Below are 21,105 nucleotides of genomic sequence, written 5' to 3' on the forward strand. Positions count from 1 at the left end.
AACGATTCACTAAACTTACTATGCGATAAAATTCATGATACAGATTACAAGATCCAATTTTCTTACCAAAAACAAAATATATATATAATTTTTTTTTTTTTTTTCAAAATCAGATTAAAGACAAATTATAAATGAAAAGATGGCCTTTTTTATTAATTCTCAGACAAAATGAAGCATATTCCTTTGTGAAATTGAAATGTTAAATAATAACACTAACCTAAAATTTTTAAAACAAATCCCAAATCTAATAAAATTCTATACAACCTAAAAGGAATCTCTTCATTTAAACAAAGATGCTAAATACATGTTATTTGGATTGTATAATTAAACATTTTTAGGCAAAAACAGAATTATCAGATTTTAGAATGAAAATGTAAATGTCATTTTCTGACAGCAGGTGGCACTAACGGAACAGCAGGTATTTATAAGCTGCTGGCCCTTTAAGACCGAATGCAAGTATCCAATATAATGATGCACAGGAGATTTCTTTCTCCACTGTTTACGTTCACTTAAGACATAACCGTCTGTTTACGATAATACTTGCAGAGACAGTTATTTTGAGATAATTTTGTGTATGTGTTCATTCAGAAGCAAGTATACGTGAAAGAGGAATCAGTTCTGTGTATGCACATTGTCTGAAACGCAACTCTCTGTGCACGTTTTGAATGAGTGCGTTCAGAAACCAGCGTGCTAGCTCAGAATGTGCGTGAATGTTTTAAAACACTTGAATGCAACGTGAATCAAGTTAGGAATTTTATATCACTATTCAAAATGGTGAGGCATTTTGGTTGCCTGATTGTTGTATTGGACACAATTGGATGTCGGGCTAGCAATTTTGTGTTATATATATGTATATTTATGTGTGTGTGTGTGTGTGTGTGTGTTCACTGCTGTGTGTGTGTGTGCACTTTGGATGGGTTAAATGCAGAACACGAATTCGGAGTATGGGTCGCCATACTTGGCTGAATGTCACGTCACTTTATATATATATATAATATTGCTTTATTATTTAACTCCACATTTATCAAAATATAAATGAATGAATGAATAAATATTATTTTATATAAATTTTATAAAATAAATAAATAAATGTAGGGGTATCTGGAATGGATAAACAAATACAAACCTCTAAATGCTTTGAAGTGGCATCACTTTTTCTGCACAGTTTGGATAAGCCTCATTTGTTGGTTTGTAACAGCGAGGGCTGTTTTTTAGGCAGCAGTCCGCCCATCTGGATACTGTGAGATATGTTATTAGCAGCTAGTCAGGGAGGGCATATGAAATCGGGTTTTTTGATCTCTCTGTAACCCTTGGTCTGGAAGTTATTGGGCAATAACTTCTGCCTCCCAGAAATTACCCCCTTCAGCGTCACACTAATGGATGGCATCTGGTTTGCCTTTATCTTCACATGTTCCCAGAAGAAAACACGCTTATAATTGGTGGCCCATTGCATACTTGCATTTTCTGAGCCACACATCCATAAAACAGTTGCAGGAAACAATTCGAGATGTGAAACGCAATAGTTCTGTGTTTGATTTGGAGTTTGTTTTTTGTTAAAGAAAACAGCATGACACATTTAACTAATTAGCTTAGAGCGTTGAGAAGAAGCCAGACTGATTACTTCCTGTTTGTTTATGACTTTTTTTCATGAAACTCAGGAGTTTGCAAATTCACAGCAGTTTTATGTATAGTGATTTCTCTTTGGATGGGTCTCTCTCTTCTGCACTAGGTGTCTCTGGTTCAGTGGACGGAGAGTGTGGGTCTGACGCTGGTTGGGAGAGATCAGTCTTCAATGCAGCTGAGGACACCGAGTGGACAAATACTGAACTTCACCATCCTGCAGATTTTCCCCTTCACCTACGAGAGCAAGCGCATGGGCATCATAGTGCGAGTGAGTGTCACATCCAGACACAGAAACAGAAGTGTCCCAAAATGACCTGTCTGACATATAAAAGGGAACCAAAAGTCTGAGATGACATGAAAAAGTGTGTATTAAAATAGGAGAATTTTCAGTACTGCATTCGTTATGACAGATGTGTTTTTATATTTTTAATTGCAATACAAAAAAATGTGTAGGAATTACATTTAATTTGAATTTTCACAGATATTGCTAGTAAATTTAACAGATAGTCACAAAGAAATGGCAAGTAACAAACTCAATCTGAAATTTAGAAGTAGAAAGACTATATTAGTGTTTTCTAGTAAAACTTACTTCAATAATCTTAGTTTCATTTCCTTGTAAAGTTATTTTAACAGTGTACTTGGCATTTTTTATTTTTGTATAATTGCAGGTTGATCATATATTAATTGAGAAAGTATGCATTTGTACTTTAATTAAAATTAATTTGTCACACAAGATATCATTTATTAATTAGTAATGGTGGATAAATACAAATGTATATTTTTTTACAGTAAATTTGTTAACATTTGTTTATGTATCAGGTATTATGAACTAACATTTGGAAAATACTTTCTCAGGATTTATTAATCTTGGTGCGTGTACATTTTTTACATTTACTAATAAATTTTTTACAATTCAATTTAATAACATTAGTTAAAGTGCAGTGAACAAACATACATTTTGGGTTAAAATGTAATCATTTTTTTATTACGTTAACCCTAAATGTGAGCATAACTGGACATTTAAATTTAATTACATTAGATGAAGCGTTGTGAACAAACATTTTGTTAAAATTTAATTTAGGGAGAAAAAGAAAACATGAACATTGTCAAACCAAGATTTATTTCAGTCGCCTTCAACATTTCTCATATAATCACAGATTATTCACTATAGTTTAGAAAATGCTAATAAAATATGACAAGACTTATAATCAAATAACATTGATAGAAAGGTATGTAATGAATTTGGTTGAATAGCAGCTGTTCAGTTTAAGTACACAATTCGATAATAACAATTTAGCTCAACCAGTTACCAAGCGATGCTTAATTTTGTTCAGTCTGTGGTGTAAAAAGTACACATTAGCAATGAAAGAAAAAACACTTAAGCAAAACCTGGTCAGGTCAAAGGATCTGAATACATTTTGGTCCCACACTTTACTGGTTGTCCACTGTATGACTTTATTTTGCTATCCTTCTCAATTACATAAATTTTAAAAAAATTAGGGCTGTCAAATGATTAAAATTTGTAATCAAATTAATCAGAATTTTCAGTGGATTAATCATGATTAATCACTATTTGCAATTACATCTGAATCCTAACCATTTTTTTTTTCCTGAAATGCATACCAAAAGATAAATAACAGGACACAGATACATAGTTTTCATGTATTGATTCATCAATATGTGGTCCTTTTTTTCTGAATTTCAAAAGTTTAACATTTACTTAGATCAAATTTACCTGAGCACTATATCAAACCATGCCATTTAACTACTGATAGTGTAAGAGTTTTAGGTGAACCAGTGGTTAAATATAGCCATATATTTGTGAAATTATGCATAGAGAAACTCGAAAGAATGAACTCAGAAACACAAACATGCGCCACAATCACATAAGCAGCACTCTGGGCACTCTTGTTTTTGGGAGGTGTTCATTTGTTCTGCCACAATACTTTAGGATCGATATTTTCACGTTCTGAAGGCTTCAAGTGGCAGTAAAACCAAGTTAAAATGCATATGCTTTTCCAAACAGCTGTAATTTTCACTGCATTGCATGTATGCGTTCTGTGAAACACAGGACGCTATAGCAGGAAGAAGCTCCAGCGTATCAACTACCAAAGTCGTCTCTGTTTATCGAGCTTGGCATGAATGTATTTGAGAGTAAATGGGGTAAAACCTTAAGTTTCTTCGGTGTTTACGTCGCGGCACTCGCCGCTGTTTTTTACTATCTTGAGAATTCAGAGATCGACGAGACTTTCCTGACCTGAATAATTTGTCACACTGCGCATGCGTGGAATGCGTTAAAAAATTTGACGTAATTAACAACAAACAACTAATTAACGCCGTTAACGTGCCATTTTTGACAGCACTATAAAAAATACATATATATGTTGTCTGAATAATTTTTGGTTTGGCTGTATTTATATATATATATATATATATATATATATATATATATATATAATATTTTTCAAAAGGTACAACATTTAGGAATGTAACATGTCCTGCAATGTTTATGCTTTGTCAAAAAAAAAAAAAGGTGCACATCACATAAACCCATTAAGGGCTCAGGTGCAGAAGAAAAATGGGATATGTACAAAAATAAAAAGGCTGCACATTGATGTAACTGCTCCAAGAAACCTTTGTACAACATTTCAACCATTAGGTCTTCATCAGGCACACTCCGTCTGTTTGCTTGTATTTGCATCATTTATGCTTCGGACATCAGTGACGCCTCGAATCATGTGGCTTGTCTTGAAGACGTGGTCTGTTGTCGTCATTTTAATTCCTGGAAAATAATAAACTAGAAAATCATGCCCAGAATGTTATTCTTTCAAGGTGGGTTTTGCACAGGCATTTATGTCAGATAAAGGAAATGTAAAAATGTAGTTCCTTTACCCTTTTAAACAATGCGAAAATTGAAGATCAGCCCACAAATGATGTGACTAGACTGAGTTTTATCTGAGAAAGTGGTGACCCTGCCCTGGGCTTGATGACTAACTCTCCCCACACCAGTTTGCAGCTATTGTTGTTGGCCTGGACTGAGGCCTGTATCAGTGTTTGAGGAAACCAGGTTTCCTCTGCAGAATCCTTTTAAAACACCTTCAAGGACGATCAAGGAAACCCAAAATGAATGCTTGGAAAAAACAGCACAGACTGTCCCGCTTACCTGTGAACTCTTCCTGTTGCACTCGGTACATCGTTGATATCTGTTACAGCGTATGTGTCTATGCATTATTTAATAATAAAATACATTGTGCTCCTGTTTGCTAGGATGAATCCACAGGAGAGATCACGTTTTACATGAAGGGTGCTGATGTGGTGATGGCCGGTATCGTTCAGTACAACGACTGGCTCGAGGAGGAGGTCATTCATTTCATGATTTCAAATCAAAGTCATGTTTATGCCAAGAGGTGGTGTGACTTTTACTTAAGGAATTTGTTTTCTGTTTTCTGCTTCTTTATCAGTGTGGGAATATGGCCAGGGAAGGTTTGAGGGTGCTGGTGGTGGCCAAAAAGTCCCTAACGGAAGAACAATACCAAGATTTTGAGGTGAGTTTCCAACACTTAGTCATTAGAAAGTTTGCTTTGGAACAAACTCCTGGGGGGAATAATTGCTGATAGATTGGTGTATTAATAATATGAAGAATTTAAAGACTTGGCCCAAAAAAAACATGGAAAGAAAATGATGTGGAAGAGTCATCATGCAGCAGTTATTGTGGACAGCTATAGAAGTTTACACTGTCATTCAGAAGTCTGGGGTGGGGCTTTTAGATGTTTTTGAAAGAAACCTCTTATGCTCACCATGGCTGGATGGCTACAAATGCAGTAAAAAAGATAAATATTATAAATTATTATTGTAATTCAAAATGTGTGTTTTCTATTTGAATAATTTTAGAATGTAATTTATTTCTGTGATCAAAGCTGAATTTTCAGCATCATTACTCCAGTCTTCAGCGTCACATGATCCTTCAGAAATCATTCTGATATGCTGGATTGCTATTCAAGAAACATTTCTGGCTATTTTCAATGTTGAAAACAGTTGTTCTGCTTCATGTCTTTGTGGAAACCATCTTTCAGTTTTTTTTTGTTTTTTTTTTGATAATTTTAAAGTTGAATAGCATTCATTTGAATTAGAAATCTTTTGTAACATTTTATTATATATATATATATATATATATATATATATATATATATATATATATATATATATATATATATATATATATATATATATATATAATAGCCATTCAAAAGTTTGGGATCAGAAAGATTTAATTATTATTATTTTTAATTTTTTTTAATATTAAGAAAACTCTCATGCTCATCTAAGCTGCATTTATTTGATCAAAATATAATGAAATGTTATAACAAATTAAAATAATGGTTTTCTGTTTTAATATATTTTTAGATATATTAAAAATCTATTAATATTAATGTATTTTTTGCAATGAAAATCTGAATTTTCATCAGCCATTTCTCCAGCTTCAGTGTCATATGATCCATAATTGTAAAATGCAAATTTTTTATCAATGTTGGACACCACTGTGCTGCTTTTTTTTTTTTTTTTTTTTTTTTTTTTTTTAAGTCTCATCAGTTTAACACATTCTTGCTAATAAAATAATTTCTATCCAAAAGAGAGAAAAATGCACTGTCCCTAAACATTAGAACAGTAGTGTATATTGTTACCAAAGATAATTAAATAATTAATCAATTATACAAATAATTATATATATATACACACACACACACACACACACATCTGACTTACACGTCATCAACTGTGTAATACATTTCACAAAGCATTTCACAGACGTTTACAACTGGCTGACAGCTATTTGACTGTCAAATGACAAATAAATCAAGCTCACATCAGAATAATTCAGCTTTGTAAAGATGTCAGTCAATTAAAAATGTAATCAAATGATCTACATTCAAGGTTGACTTTCTCTGATAAAGACAGCGTGCAAGATTCATTGCAATCATTTTTTTGTAATTAAAAACAATAAATTGACATCCTTAATTTTTTGCATCAGTGATTTAAGGAGGTGGATGTGTTTGTTTGTTTTTAGGACATAAAGACCAGTGGTTCTTAATGGGATAGTTTACGCAAACATTATTTATTCACCCTTGAGTTTCTGTCTTCTGTTAAAGTTATTGGTAACTGAGTATGGGAAAAGACATGGGCAGCATGAAACCCAATACTGAATAATAACGTGTTATGTTATTTATGAGAAACACTTCATATATCTTTTGTTCTCGATGGTCACGGGCCATAAATACAGTTGCGGTGCAATTTTATATTACAGTTGCTTAGTAATATGACTATGTACAACAAATATTTGGCTAATATGTCCATGTTCCCTTGCAGCCTGTGTCAGATGAATAATTGAGCATTTTTCTCCTACACAGATTAATGTGATATATTGTGTACTGCTTGTTCAGTGTGTGTGTGAAACATGGGTCCTGAGAACGGCTGGTATAGATGGTGACCTTTGGATGTTTATAACGACGATATCCAGGTGCTGATCTATATTTAGCCGGATTAAGCGGTTTCCTAGCTACCATCCATCGTCAACAGTAATTGTCAGAATAGAAATGTAACATGTTTTCCACAGGGAACACCCCCTAAACGAAAGTTACCCCGCCCACACACACACACACACACACAGAGAAAGAATTGTTTCTTCTCCCAGACCCACGTTCTCACTCTCCAAGCTGAAGTGTGTAATTGTGTGTGAGCGGGTGGGCGGCAGTGACTCACCGAGTGTGTGAGTCACCGAGGGAGAGTGTGTGTTCCTGTGTGACTCGCACACACATTGTTTGCTCTCTATCTCACTGCGATTGTGGGCCGTGCCCTCCAAACTGCGCTCTGGGTTCACTCAACACCCTGGCACGTCGGATTGAAGGGTCAGCGCAAGGGTGGGTGATTCTGACAGTGATTATATGACTGCCGATGGAGAATCAGCAATCTGAGCTTTCTCATTTGACATGTCTGATAGATTTCCTTTGCTTCCAGGAACAACAACAACAAAAAAACAGAGAAGTTTGGAGATCAGAGTTCGATGCATTTTAGCTAATCACCGTAATGCATGGACATAGCAAAACTTGAGCAAATGTAATGAATGATGTGTCATTGCATCTGTTAGATCCATAGATGCTTGTAAAATCAAAATGACTTTAAAATACTAATGCTAAATATTGTAGAAACTTAGTTTTCTGTAAAGTTGCTTTGCAATGATTGTAACATTAAAAAGCGCTGTACAAATAAACTTGAATTGAATTGAATAAGGGAGGATTTTCCAAATTAGCAGGGCTTTATGACCCCAATCTTGACCCCCAAGTTGTTTAAACTGGAAATAAATGTAGGGTACTGGTAATATTTTTGTTTGCAAATATTAATAATAAACAGGGATTACCGTTACGCTTTCATTCAGTAGACCATTACATTTTGTTAATAAATAAAAAACTGTTTTACTGATTTACTGTGATTCTTTGTTTTTATGAGCTAAGATTTATCTTTAAATATAGTGCACACATGTAATATATATTCTGATTAAACATCTGATTATTTATCGACAGTCCTTATTTACTTGATAGGAAATTTGCTCTGTGTGCAGTGTAATCCCCGAAATGTCAAAATGTATGAGAAATTTATATAGTATTATTCCTGTTCTATATTTTGTATGAAATAGTTACAAATACAGTAAATAAGAAATCTCTGCATCTTTGCCAACTTTTGTTATATTTTAATGTATGGTCTGTCACCTGCCCTTAAATGTCATGTAAAATAAATAGCATAGATGTGTATTATGTATGTTGTCTAACATCATTCACATGTGCCGCAGGCTCGCTACGTCCAGGCCAAGCTGAGCGTTCATGATCGTTCCCTGAAGGTGGCCACAGTGATCGAGAGTCTGGAGATGGAGATGGAGCTCTTGTGTCTTACTGGAGTCGAGGACCAGCTGCAGGCCGATGTCAGACCCACTCTGGAGATACTGCGCAACGCTGGCATCAAAGTCAGTGTCGGCACGCACAAACATGCACAGAAAATGAGAGTTCACAGTGGGCGGAGCTACCCTGCGCAATGCGCCAAAAATAATAGCGTTTATCAAAATGCATTGACATGCAATGTTTTTGCCAGTTGAAGCTGGTGAGGACAAAAACTCAAAATTAAAATAATTTAAAATGAGATTTATCAATGCATTATAACATCATGATTGATTTGGAGAACTTAAATGTCTAAAAGACACCGGTGTTGCATTTCTACAACACTGCAAATCTGATGCGGTACCATTTCAAAAGGTAATAATATGTACCTTTAAGTTACTAATGTGTACCATTTAGGGGTAAATATGATAAAAACATTTACTTTTTGGCTTTGTACCAATGATTTTCTAAGAATATTGCATTTACATTTATGCATTTGGCAGACGCTTTTATCCAAAGCGACTTACAGTGCATTCAGGCTAACATTTATTTAGTTATTTATTTATTTTACCTAACATGTGTTCCCTGGGAATACAACGCAATGCTCTACCACTGTATACAGTCACTGTATGCCTCTAAAATGAGTTGTTTGTTGACGTGTTAACACGAGTGCTTGGGTATATCAATGTCAAGCCTGATTTAACTTAACCTGTTCTTTGTCCAGGTTTGGATGCTGACTGGGGACAAATTAGAGACTGCAACCTGCACAGCCAAAAACGCCCATCTAGTGACCCGCAATCAGGACATCCACGTGTTTAGGCCTGTAAGTCCTCTAGGCTACATATTTCAACCATTATTTTTAAATAGGTCATATCTTATCCTTCTGTAATTATTTATTTCCCCTTGAGGTTAAGTAGTAAGGTTTCTTGCACCAGTAAATATTTCCCATTTTCTCTCTGACCCGTAGAAACTGGCTCTAGATCCTTAAACAAACTCTAGGGTCTCTGCAGGGAAAAAATGAGCAGTGCTTTTTTTTCGGATTGTAAATCTTTCATTAATGTGTTTTAGTATACATTATTTTTCAAGACGCTTAATGAGAAAATACTTGTATTTTTTGGATGGCCTCTAGTGTGGGGTGTGCTTGTTATTCTGGTGCTATGAGAAAAACTGTTTCGGGATGTCATTTTGGGAGAAAACAGGAGCCCATGTGCGAAGATGACAGTTGAGTGGTTGCCATTGAAATGAATGTAAACAATAACTGATATTATATACCTCCTTGACCAAAATAGAGACATAATCTGTCAGACAAATGCACTACCTTTCAAAAGATTTTTAATGTTTACGCTCACCAAGGCTGCACTTATTTGATAAAAAAAAACAGTAAAATTGTGAAATATTATTGCATTTTAATTAACTGTGTTCTATTTTGAATGTATTTTAAAATGTAATTTATTCCTCTGATCAAAGCTGAATTTTCAGCACCATTACTCCAGTCTTCAGTGTCACACGATCCTTCAGAAATCATGAATTACTTTCCAGAAGTTTTTCCAGAATCCTTTGATGAATAGAAAGTTCAAAAGAACAGCATTTATTTGTAAAATAAACCTTTTGTAACATTAGAAATGTCTTTGCTGACTATTTTGACCCATTTAATGGGTCCTCGATGAATAAAACTATTAATTTCTCTAAAAAGTGACTTTTGAACAGTAGTGTACTAGCTCAATAAATCATGTCTCACACCCAAATGTCTCCAACACATATGGGCTCCAAAGCTTGATTGAGTTTAGTAGACTTCATCGATCCGGACAGGGAAAGTAGCTTCCTGAAGCCTCTTTGTGCCGTTTCTCTGTGAAATGTGACTCTGTGAGCTCTTGTGAGGTTCCCATGTGGCGTGCTGCCACAGAAAGATAGGCCGCTCTGAGGAAGGTTAAATCTTCCTTACTGCAGCGGTTCCTGGAAACAAGACAATGACTGGCACAACATGAAAACAAGCACCTCGTTCCCTGCGGATCATAGCTTCATCTGGATTGACTTCCTCCTGGACACAAATGGCATCCAGATTGAGGTCTGGTGTGTTTGAAATTGACAGATGAATTGCTCTTATGTGAACGTCCACAAATTAGAAAACATCCTCTCTGTTGGCGAGGAGTTTGGGATGGATTTATGTGTCCAAAATTACTTTTGGTTCATGTTTTGAGTTTAATCGCACAGAAATAGTTTGTGATGTAGCCTTTGAGAATGCAGTTATATGCCCCTACAATTCATATTTGAGAGCAAAAAATTTGCGGGGTTAATTCCTGTGATGCAAAACTGAATTTTCAGCATCCTTTACTTCAGTCTTGAGTGTCACGTGATACTTCTTAAATCATTCTAACATGCTGATTTGCTGCTCAAGAAATATGTGTGTCCACAATTGGTTTTTGAAGGAATATTTGAATAGTTCACCTTAATCATTTACTGACCATGTTGTTTCAAAGGTGCATGGTGTTTCTTGTATAGGAAACAGCAGCGTGAACATTCTTCCTAACATCTCTTGTAGTGGTTCACAGTGGAATGATAGCCATATAGGTTTGAATGCAACATAAGAGTAAGGCTTGTTTACTCATTTATCCTTTTAATCTAACATATTGAGCAAACACTATATGTCCAAAGCCATCTGTAAAATACAAAAACAACAGTTAGTTATAGTGAACTTCCTGTGTGAAACTAGCAGACAGCAGGCGAAGTAGACCTCACGGTTTAGACGGTTAAGCAGATAGCTCGTTGAATCTAGCACGGTCTGCCACACAACTGACAGCTGAAGTTAATATCTCAGACTGGAGATCTTGCTGTGGTTCACCGCTGGTGTCTCTGAGATTATTATCTGAGTGGCTGCTCGTGTGCTTGTGTTCGAAAAAACAGTCCTGACGCTGAGCTCTCCGATGGGTTGCAGGTAACCACTCGAAGCGAAGCCCACCTTGAGCTCAACGCCTTCAGGAGGAAACACGACTGCGCACTGGTGATATCAGGAGACTCTCTGGAGGTAATGTACACCTGACAAAAACCCTGACACTGTAACAGACCCAAGACGCACTGTTTGTGTAAGACACCTCAATAAAACATGCAACTTGTGCTATGATAAAATATACAAGTTTAGAAACAAAGATATGATAAGAAATGTATTGTAAAATTTAATTTATTTCAGTGATATAAAGCTGAATTTTTATTATCATTACTCCAGTCTTCCGTTTCATAAATCATTCACTTATAATGCTTAGTTTTTGGTAGAATAATAAAAAATTCAAGAGGAAATCGAAATCTTAACATCTTTCCTGTCACTTTTGATCAATTTAAAGGGATAGTTCACCTAAAAATTAAAATTACCCCATGATTGACTCACGCTGATCCATCCTAGGTATTTTTGACTTTATTCTTTCAGACAAATAGAATTGGAGTTATATTCAAAAATACATCCTTGCTCTTCCAAGTTTTATAATGGCAATGAATGGGGGTCGAGATTTTGAAGCCCAATAAAGTGCGTCCATCCATTATAAAAAGTGCTCCACATGGCTCCAGGGGATTACCGTATTTTCCGGACTATAAGTCGCACTTTTTTTCATAGTTTGGCTTGTCCTGCGACTTATTTATCAAAATTAATTTGACATGAACTGAGAGAAATGAACTAAGAGAAAACATTAACGTCTACAGCCGCCAGAGGGCGCTCTATGCTGCTCAGTGCTCCTGTAGTCTACACTGAACACATAGAGCGCCCTCTCGCGGCTGTAGACGGTAATGTTTTCTCTTGGTTCTTGATTCTAAATAAATGTGACTTAAGAGTCTGGTGCGACTTATATATGTTTTTTTCCTCGTCATGACGTATTTTTGGACTGATGCGACTTATACTTAGGTGCGACTTATAGTCCGAAAAATACGGTAATATAGGCCTCAAAACTTTAGAAACCATAATTTCTAGCTTTCACTAATTGTCGTACTCGCATTCACAAGAAAGTGGCATTCCAGCAAATGACATAGAACATAGCCATAGCATAATGACAGTTAACAGTCTACACTAAAAATTACAGTCTATAAAGTATTGAATACTGATAAACCTGTAGATATTAGTATAAAATATGACTGTTTTTTTTTATTTTTATTATTTGTCTTGAATGTGTGTAATTTGTGTGAAATCACCTCCATCCAGATTTAAAAAAAAAAATAGTATAATTATTTTGTTATAATATAATAGTATATAATATAATAGTATATAATAGTATAATTATTATTTTATTTCTGGAGGTTTTGTGTCATTGTGTCCTTCAGGACTGATTTGTCTGTCTGATGTCTCAGTGAATGGCCTGTTCTCAGTCCTGTTTGTTGTTGTTGCAGGTTTGTCTGAAGTATTATGAGTATGAGTTTATGGAGTTGGCGTGTCAGTGTCCGGCTGTCGTCTGCTGCCGCTGCGCTCCCACACAGAAAGCCCAGATCGTTCGACTGCTGCAGGAACGCACCGGCAAACTCACCTGCGCCGTGGGTGAGCACTCAACTTGGCCCTGCTCAGCTGTGTTTGATTAGGGTTGGAGCTAAAGCTGTAGGAAAGTGGATCTCACGAGCCAGATTTGAGGATCCCTAGTTTAGAGTTTTCTATATCATCCGACTCAGATTATTGCTGATATATAAAAAAAAAATAAGCATAACTATTTACAGATACCAATATACTGATATGGTCATCAATATATTGATAAAATGTTATTTTAATTTTCCATTTCATGATTAGTCTTGAGATGTGACAAAACATCAGTTGGGGGTGATTATGGTAAACTCACTTAAAGGGTTATTTACTGTAGTAGTATTTTTATTTTTAGATTTTTTTATCATATGTTAATATGAAAAATCTTTTATAATATAACTTTTTTTGCCATGAAAATAGCCTAAGCTGCTGACATGGCATTAAATAAAAAAAATACACTACTGCTGGAAAAAAAAAAAAAAAAAAAAAATATATATATATATATATATATATATATATATATATATATATAGAATTCTGTTACTTGAAATAAATTAAATGTTAACTAAAATACAATAAAATAACATTTATTTCAGCTAGTTGCCAATGCATCATGTCTCATTTTCATTTACTTTTAAGTTGAATACAGTAAGAAGTAGTAATAAAATGATTACAACTAAATAAACTAAAACAAATGAATTGGAAAAATGCAATATGCAATTAAAAACTAATAAAAATCTAATTCAAAATAAAAAATATCAGTGATACTAATATTGACACTGCTCTTGATCTGGGTCACGGCACCAGCTGTCTCTGGCTCATCACTCTCTGTTTTCTCTTCCTCAGGGGATGGAGGAAATGATGTCAGCATGATCCAGGAAGCAGACTGTGGCGTGGGAGTAGAGGGCAAAGTAAGAGCTAACACTTCCCAGAGCAGTAGTCCTGTCAAACACACTGCTGCCTTCTTCCGGAGGCTTCTGTCCATCTGCGTCAAACACACTTGCGTTACACAGATTCTCACATTTCTTACATTACATGACAGTGAAAGCTCAGCGATGTTCTCATGTAAAATCTCTTCAAACGTTTACACACTACAGCTTCCCACGACTGAGATGGTCAACTAGTTTATTAATCGTTTTTCATAACTGTATTGATTAAGACTTAAACCCTCTGTTTTAATTTAAGTATTATTAATATTAAATATTTTTATAAGCATATACCAAAGTATAACTATGGACATGTATCATAGCATTAGTATGAGTTTTGTACTTGATACTAGTGTCTTATCAAAGATTTTGGGCATGTCCCATAGTAATAAAATTTCATTTTATTTGTTTAAAATTGCATATAATACATATAATATTTTTGTACATAATACTGTGGTATTACCATAATCTTTTGCATGTGCACCATGGTAATTCCATGTTTTGTTAGACATAATACTATTGTAATACTGTGAAATTTTATCATTTCATTTTAATTAATTAATTACAACTATTTTATTTACATATTTGTATTTTATTATTTTATTTTATTTTTATATAAATAGTTAAACTAGGTATGAATTAGTTTTTCATATACCTAGCTATATCAACCAATAATTAATATCCTAATATCAGAAATATTAATGTTTGCAATTAATTTATCTGTTTTTATTTAATTATTATTTATTAACATTTAAGTCTTATTTTATCTATATTTTATTTTATAGTATATAAATAGTTCAGGATATGCTAGTTTCTTTTTTACCTAACTGTTTTGACAAAAAAAAAAAAAAAGATATATATATATTATATTATATTATATTTTTTATTGGTGTTTCTTTAATTATTTCATATCTTATAATACTTAATATTTTTGCATATTTTGTGCTGTTTTGATTAATCAAGACTGAAACCATCCATCTTAATATCAAACATATTAATGTGTTCAGTTAATTTTTAATTTAGTTTTATTTTATTTTATCTAGTTTTTATTGTATCTTATATAAATAGTAGGGATTTAATAGTTTATCATATACTTAGCTGTTGCATCTATATTGTTTGTTTAATTTTTATTTTATTTTTTATTGCATGTTATTTAACTATAAATAGTTCAGCTAAGAATGTAATAGTTTTTCATAAACCTAGCTGTGTTGACCAAAGATTTCAAAATAAGAAACTTCAGTGACTCTACATTGTTTATTTCAGGATGGTCTGATTTCAGGAATCCCACCCTGAGGTGGACGTCCAGTTTAGAAACACACATTTTATGAGTCTAAATGTACCTAAAATACAACAAAGCCAGCTTGACCCAGTTGTGGTGTGCCGAGCGAGATTTCCAGGTCATCAAAATGAGACGTTATGGGACAGTTAATTGATATTGAGTCATTCATGACTAACACGGCTTAAGCCTCGATTGACTTGATGTGGTTACGTGGGCCATTGTTTTGGTTCACTCACTCACTCCTGAACTTCCCAGTGATCCGAACATGCTTAATATAGGCCGGCTTAATCTAGAAAACATTGTTGCTCCTGGTCCAGAAGCTGTGTGTCAGTGCTCTGAGCTGTTTGTTTGTTTCTCTGCGTGTGCAGGAAGGGAAGCAGGCGTCTCTGGCTGCAGATTTCTCCATCACTCAGTTTAAGCACTTGGGCAGGCTGCTCATGGTCCACGGCAGAAACAGCTACAAACGCTCCGCCGCGCTCAGCCAGTTTGTCATCCACCGGAGTCTCTGCATCAGCACCATGCAGGTAGCGTCTGCTGCAGTGATTATCCACCGCTAGCTCATCAATCACAGCAGCCACACATTAACACAGTGCAGCGATGAGGGCTTTATCTTTAAAATAAACAACCACTACCATATTTACCCTGGTATAACACACATTGATGTTAGTAAAAATAAACTACCATGGTAATATAAAAAAATATATATTATGAGTATATACCAAAGTATAACTATGGACACGATTTTTGTACACGATACCAGCGTATTGTCATAGTTTTTAGACGAGTTCCATGGCAATACTGTAATATTTTATTATTTCATTTTATTTGTTTAAAATTGCATATACTATTTGTTTATTTTTATTATTATAATTATTTTATTTATTTTTGGACATAATACTATGGTATTACCATAATTTTTTTGCAAGTGTACACTGGTAATTCCATGTTTTGTAAGATAATGCTATTGTAATTCTGTGATATTTCATAATTTAATTCTAATACATTCATTTTTTTATTTTGCATTACATATAATATTTAAGTTCTTTGGTTTTTTTTAATTAAATGTGACCCCAACATAATATCATAATATATATATATTTTTTTGTGTGTGTGTGTTTGCATATATATTTTTGTGTTTGTGTGTGTGTATAATGATAATTCCATGTTTTTTTATTGACATAAAGACTATGGTAATACAGTGATATTTTAGCGTAATTAATTCATTAATTTATTTTTTAATTTATTAATTACACGTATAATTTATTATTTTTAATTGCATATAACATTTGTTTATATTATTATAATTACATTAATAAATAAAAATAATAACTGGAAAATAACTAATTTTTGCGTGTGCACAATATTACACCGTAGTAAACGATTACAATAGTATTTTTTAAGACATGATACTATGGTAATGCTGTGATATTTTATTATTGTTTTATTTTAATTAATATATTAATTTATAATTACATATCTATTTATATCATTATAATTATGTTATGTATTTTTGGACATGTAACCATGGGTTCAAATGGGCCGGAACTGCGTCCAGCACGTCAGATAAATCAATAAATAAATAGATCTATTAATATTAATGATAGAGCGATAGTAGGCTATAGTAAAAAAAAATGTTGCGTGTAAACTTTCAAATTGCAGCCAGCCTGGTGCTTCTGATCTGAAGGAGTCTTTACGCATTAAGTAATATCACCCCCTGGCCCCGCCTTCACAAACGCTTCCCGACGTGTGTTATGTTCTCAGTCACGGTTCTCCTGTCTGATTTTAGGGCATCGCTGGTTCAACACAAGTCGTGGTGTTTTCAGCTGCTGTTCTAGCCATAGCTAGTGGATGTTGCAGTGGAGTTAAGAGTCTAACGTGAAGTAGGCTAATATCAAATTTCCATAATTTAGACAGGGCAACAAACACAAGTTAAAGAACGAGCAAGGCTCCGAGTTAGACTATTATTTGCAGTGCGGTATGGCTCTGTTCATCAGCTTGTCAATGAGGAATACACAAGAGATATTTTCGTAAACAAAAACTGAAACTAAGCCTTAAACTATTGGTCAAAAATGTTTTTTCGTAAACTGGAATAATAAAAAAAGACACAATAAATGAAAACCGAAACGAAACTAACAGCAGTTACTGAAATAAAATAATAATAATAAGCAAAAATCAATAAATGTTTTAATTATTAATAAGCTCTTTATTGTGGCAGAAAATCTGTCCGTTTAGGGAAATGCCTGTTGGCGCATGAAGTTGCTCAATGAAGGACCGTAACATTAAACACATCGCTAACGTTGTTAGTCCTGAGCGGCTGATCTTAAAGATGCGTCTGTCGCAGTGAAATGGAAAATAACACAGGTTATGAGACAGAAGTTGAACTTTAAATTTGAGCGCTGCACTTTTAGTTTATTGTGCGAGACGCGGGTGCAAAAGCAAAAAAAGTTCGTTAAGCACAAACAAAAACTTTATTGTAGCCTACTAATACTGTGTGTTTGAGATGTAATACTTTCACGAAGGTTGACAGACTGAAATGTGCTGTTATTTTCTTAGTTTTTTGCGAAACATTACTAATAATATTATCATCCGTGTGGAGAGACATTGTAGAGAATACCAGGACAACACACACACACACACATGCATACACAAATAGACAGACACACACGATTTCATCTTTAATATGAATTAGTTTTTTTGAAATTTTTCATAGTTTTTACTTATATATATTTTATATTTTACTTGTAAACTTTTAAGTTGCATTTATTTTATTTTATTTTATTATTTTTTTTGTTCAATCTCAAACCATTATTTCATTTGTATTATTAATATGTCTGCACAAGAGTTAAGTAATCTGTGCAAAAAAATAACTTTTCTGTTTAAATGTCTTGCTTTGGTCTTCACTGGAAGTGTTCTGTTTGCTCTGCTAAACTATAACTACTAATAAAATAATATTATATAATTACTAAAACTAAATAAAATAAAATAAAAACTATACAAATGTGTTTGCAAAATAAAAAATAAACTAAAACTAACAAAACCATTGATGAAACGAACTAAAACTAATCTGAAATTTTAAACAGAATTGAAAAGGATATTAGTGATAAAAACTCTATCGAGTAAATAAGTATTGTGATACTTGGTGCCACAGTGACACTCTTGTCCCAAAAATTATTTCTATACCACGATACTCAGTATGTTGTCCCACGGTGAGTAATTTTTCATTGTTGCACCTACACAAAATTTGAGGGTTCCCCCACCTGCCAAATCCCACTTTAACCACTGCATGTTACCATGGCAATACCATCATATTTTGCATGTGTAAAATGGTAATTCCATATCTTTTCAAACAAAGTACCAAAGTTTTTGGACATTTACAAAGAAAAAATAGCTTTGAACATGATAATCATTTAACAGCATGGTATTTATCAGTATTTATCAGTATCATGTCATTATTATCTAAGGCCATGGTACATATACTACGATACGACCATATTTTGTGAAAATGGTAACATTATGGTGTTTTAGAGATATATATATATAATTTTTTTTTTTTTTTTTTGAACATCTACCATAGTATGAATGTAATTTATGGACATGATACCATGGTAATGTCATGTTTTTGGTCATGTATCATGCTATTTTAAAATATTTTATTTCCTTCTATAGTTTTATTTATTTGTTTGTTTTATTTTATCATGTCGTGTACCACATTCAAAAAGAAAATGATAAAGTGAAACATTTTGGATGCAAATGTACATGTTTTTGGACATGATAAAATGGTAGTGCAAAAGTTTTGAACATCTACAATACACTTTCATCTGCACATGGTAACAATTTGGTACCTTGGTGTATATATATCAGAGTACCACAGTATTTACATCTAATGGATTTATTTTACCACTGAGAAGTGACGGGACGAATGAATCTAGCATGGCTTTGGTTGCCTGCTGCCTGATGTTTGTGTTGATGTTTCCACAGGCCGTGTTCTCCTCGGTCTTCTACTTTGCATCTGTTCCACTTTATCAAGGCTTCCTCATTATCGGGTGAGTGTGCAAGAGCTGATGACTCATTTGCACTCGCTGAAATCCCGCTGGCATTTCAGCCATGTGTTTCAGACAGCTCTGACATTTGAGGATCGCTGAGGGTTTTGTTCCATTGAGAGTCACGGCCGCTGAGCTCGAAGAAGAGCATCAGAGCTGATGCACATCAAAAGAGTCTTTGTGAAGTCTGAAACGAAGAAGGGGTTAAAGCAGACAGGCTTAGGTCTGGTCTAATTCAGGGAAAATGATGAAACTCTCCATCAAGGCCGTCCAGATGAAACTTCACCCACACTAGTACTGATGTCAATCTAGATCTGTCACTTTGACTTTCTCTGTGTAGGAAACACATGATTGTAACGTGTACAAGCCAGCAAAATGTCTAAAATGTGCCTACATTTGGTGCATTTTAATTTTATTCACTGATAAATGTCAGAGTTTAAGATGTTTTCCATTACTGGCTCAAAAATAATTTTCCTGTGCTGGAAAAGTTATGAAAAATCTCAGAAAAGCATGAGAAGCTCCATAGTCCGTATATTGTATATATTATTTAATATGCTTTGCTTTAAAAGAGATTTAACTGGTTAGAAATTGATTTTCATAACTGCATGTGGCAAACTCATTGGTCTGATGGTTTAGAAAGCCAAAATTGTTAAAAAATGGCATATAGTATAAAATAATTGTATGCATTCTTCATGAAAAATTTTGCATCAGCAAGCGTGCATTAAATTGATGAAAAGTGTCAGAAATCTATATTGTTTTTATATATATATATATATATATATATATATATATATATATATATATATATATTAGTGCTGTCAAAATTAGCGCGTTAACGCATTCGATTAATTTGAAATATTTAACGCGTTAAAAAAAAATAACGCAATTAACGCGGTTGCAGTTTTTTTTTATTTCCAGTTGTGGCCTATGTGTGTTCAACGTGCAAAGAAATATGGATAAGACCAAGGAAGGACTTTTAGACGGAAAGTTTCACTATAAAACCGGATTACTCTTCAGTCTGCCACAAGAAACATTACTCTTCATTTAGTCTGCCACAAGAAACAGCAACATTAAAATCATGAACTCAAATGTCATTGTTTAAAAAACAAAAAAAAAAACAATGACTGTAACAGTGCGTAAATCAGACCTTTCTGTAACGCTAACGTTAATAAGCTTAAACGAAAATAATGAAATAATTGTGTAGCGGAGTATTTTTTGTACACAGTGCCGCGAACTGTCAATCACTCCTGTGCGCGTGCATCACTGTCCTCCTCGCAGCTGCAGCAACTTGCGCTCTCTCTCTTCATCAAGCTTTAAAACAAAAAGGAGACAAAAGGATCATATTGTCTTTGTGCATAGGCTATAGATTAATTAGATAAATGAATATCTAAATTTGTGCGTTGCCGTCTACGGTATTTTTTTAGAACTTAGAAAAAAGATGCTGCAGCCAATGAGCAGCCAGCGGGGACTGCAGGACGACTCAACCTCCGCAGACAGTTTTTAATGTTTATCAGACAATAAATACTCAATATTTTGCTTTAGTATAACTCACAACGAGTTTCACACACATTCTCCGGCCACGTTGAGTTGTTGACACTTAACAGTGGGAAAGGCGACACATGCGCTATTCACTTGTATAACTTAAGGGTGAATGGGTAATGTAGTTTCTGCTCTGGGTGGGATGAATTAGGAAGCTTGCATTGTGAAGGGCGCTCTGAAAATCGGCAGTGCAGGTAAAAGATTAAAACCTCTATTAAAACAGATGTCCAAATGAGCGTACCGGTACGCTACAAGCACGTTCTGGGCGCACAGAGAGGTGGCGGTACGC

The 21,105-nt window shown here is 34.1% G+C and overlaps 1 protein-coding gene across 1 annotated transcript in view; it reads left to right on the forward strand.

Annotated features, from left to right (window-relative positions):
- The window catches only part of atp9a (ATPase phospholipid transporting 9A), a 57,105-nt gene that overhangs the window by 24,795 nt on the left and 11,205 nt on the right, over positions 1-21,105 (forward strand). Inside the window, exons 15-24 of the mRNA XM_026199710.1 lie at positions 1,730-1,891; positions 4,891-4,983; positions 5,085-5,168; positions 8,465-8,635; positions 9,271-9,369; positions 11,479-11,568; positions 12,912-13,056; positions 13,879-13,943; positions 15,606-15,761; positions 19,216-19,280. Of these exons, the coding sequence (XP_026055495.1) occupies positions 1,730-1,891; positions 4,891-4,983; positions 5,085-5,168; positions 8,465-8,635; positions 9,271-9,369; positions 11,479-11,568; positions 12,912-13,056; positions 13,879-13,943; positions 15,606-15,761; positions 19,216-19,280 (1,130 nt within the window). The remainder of the gene's footprint in view (positions 1-1,729; positions 1,892-4,890; positions 4,984-5,084; positions 5,169-8,464; positions 8,636-9,270; positions 9,370-11,478; positions 11,569-12,911; positions 13,057-13,878; positions 13,944-15,605; positions 15,762-19,215; positions 19,281-21,105) is intronic.

Source organism: Carassius auratus, chromosome 23 (assembly GCF_003368295.1).
Source record: "Carassius auratus strain Wakin chromosome 23, ASM336829v1, whole genome shotgun sequence".
In the NCBI taxonomy this organism is placed as follows: Eukaryota; Metazoa; Chordata; class Actinopteri; order Cypriniformes; family Cyprinidae; genus Carassius; species Carassius auratus.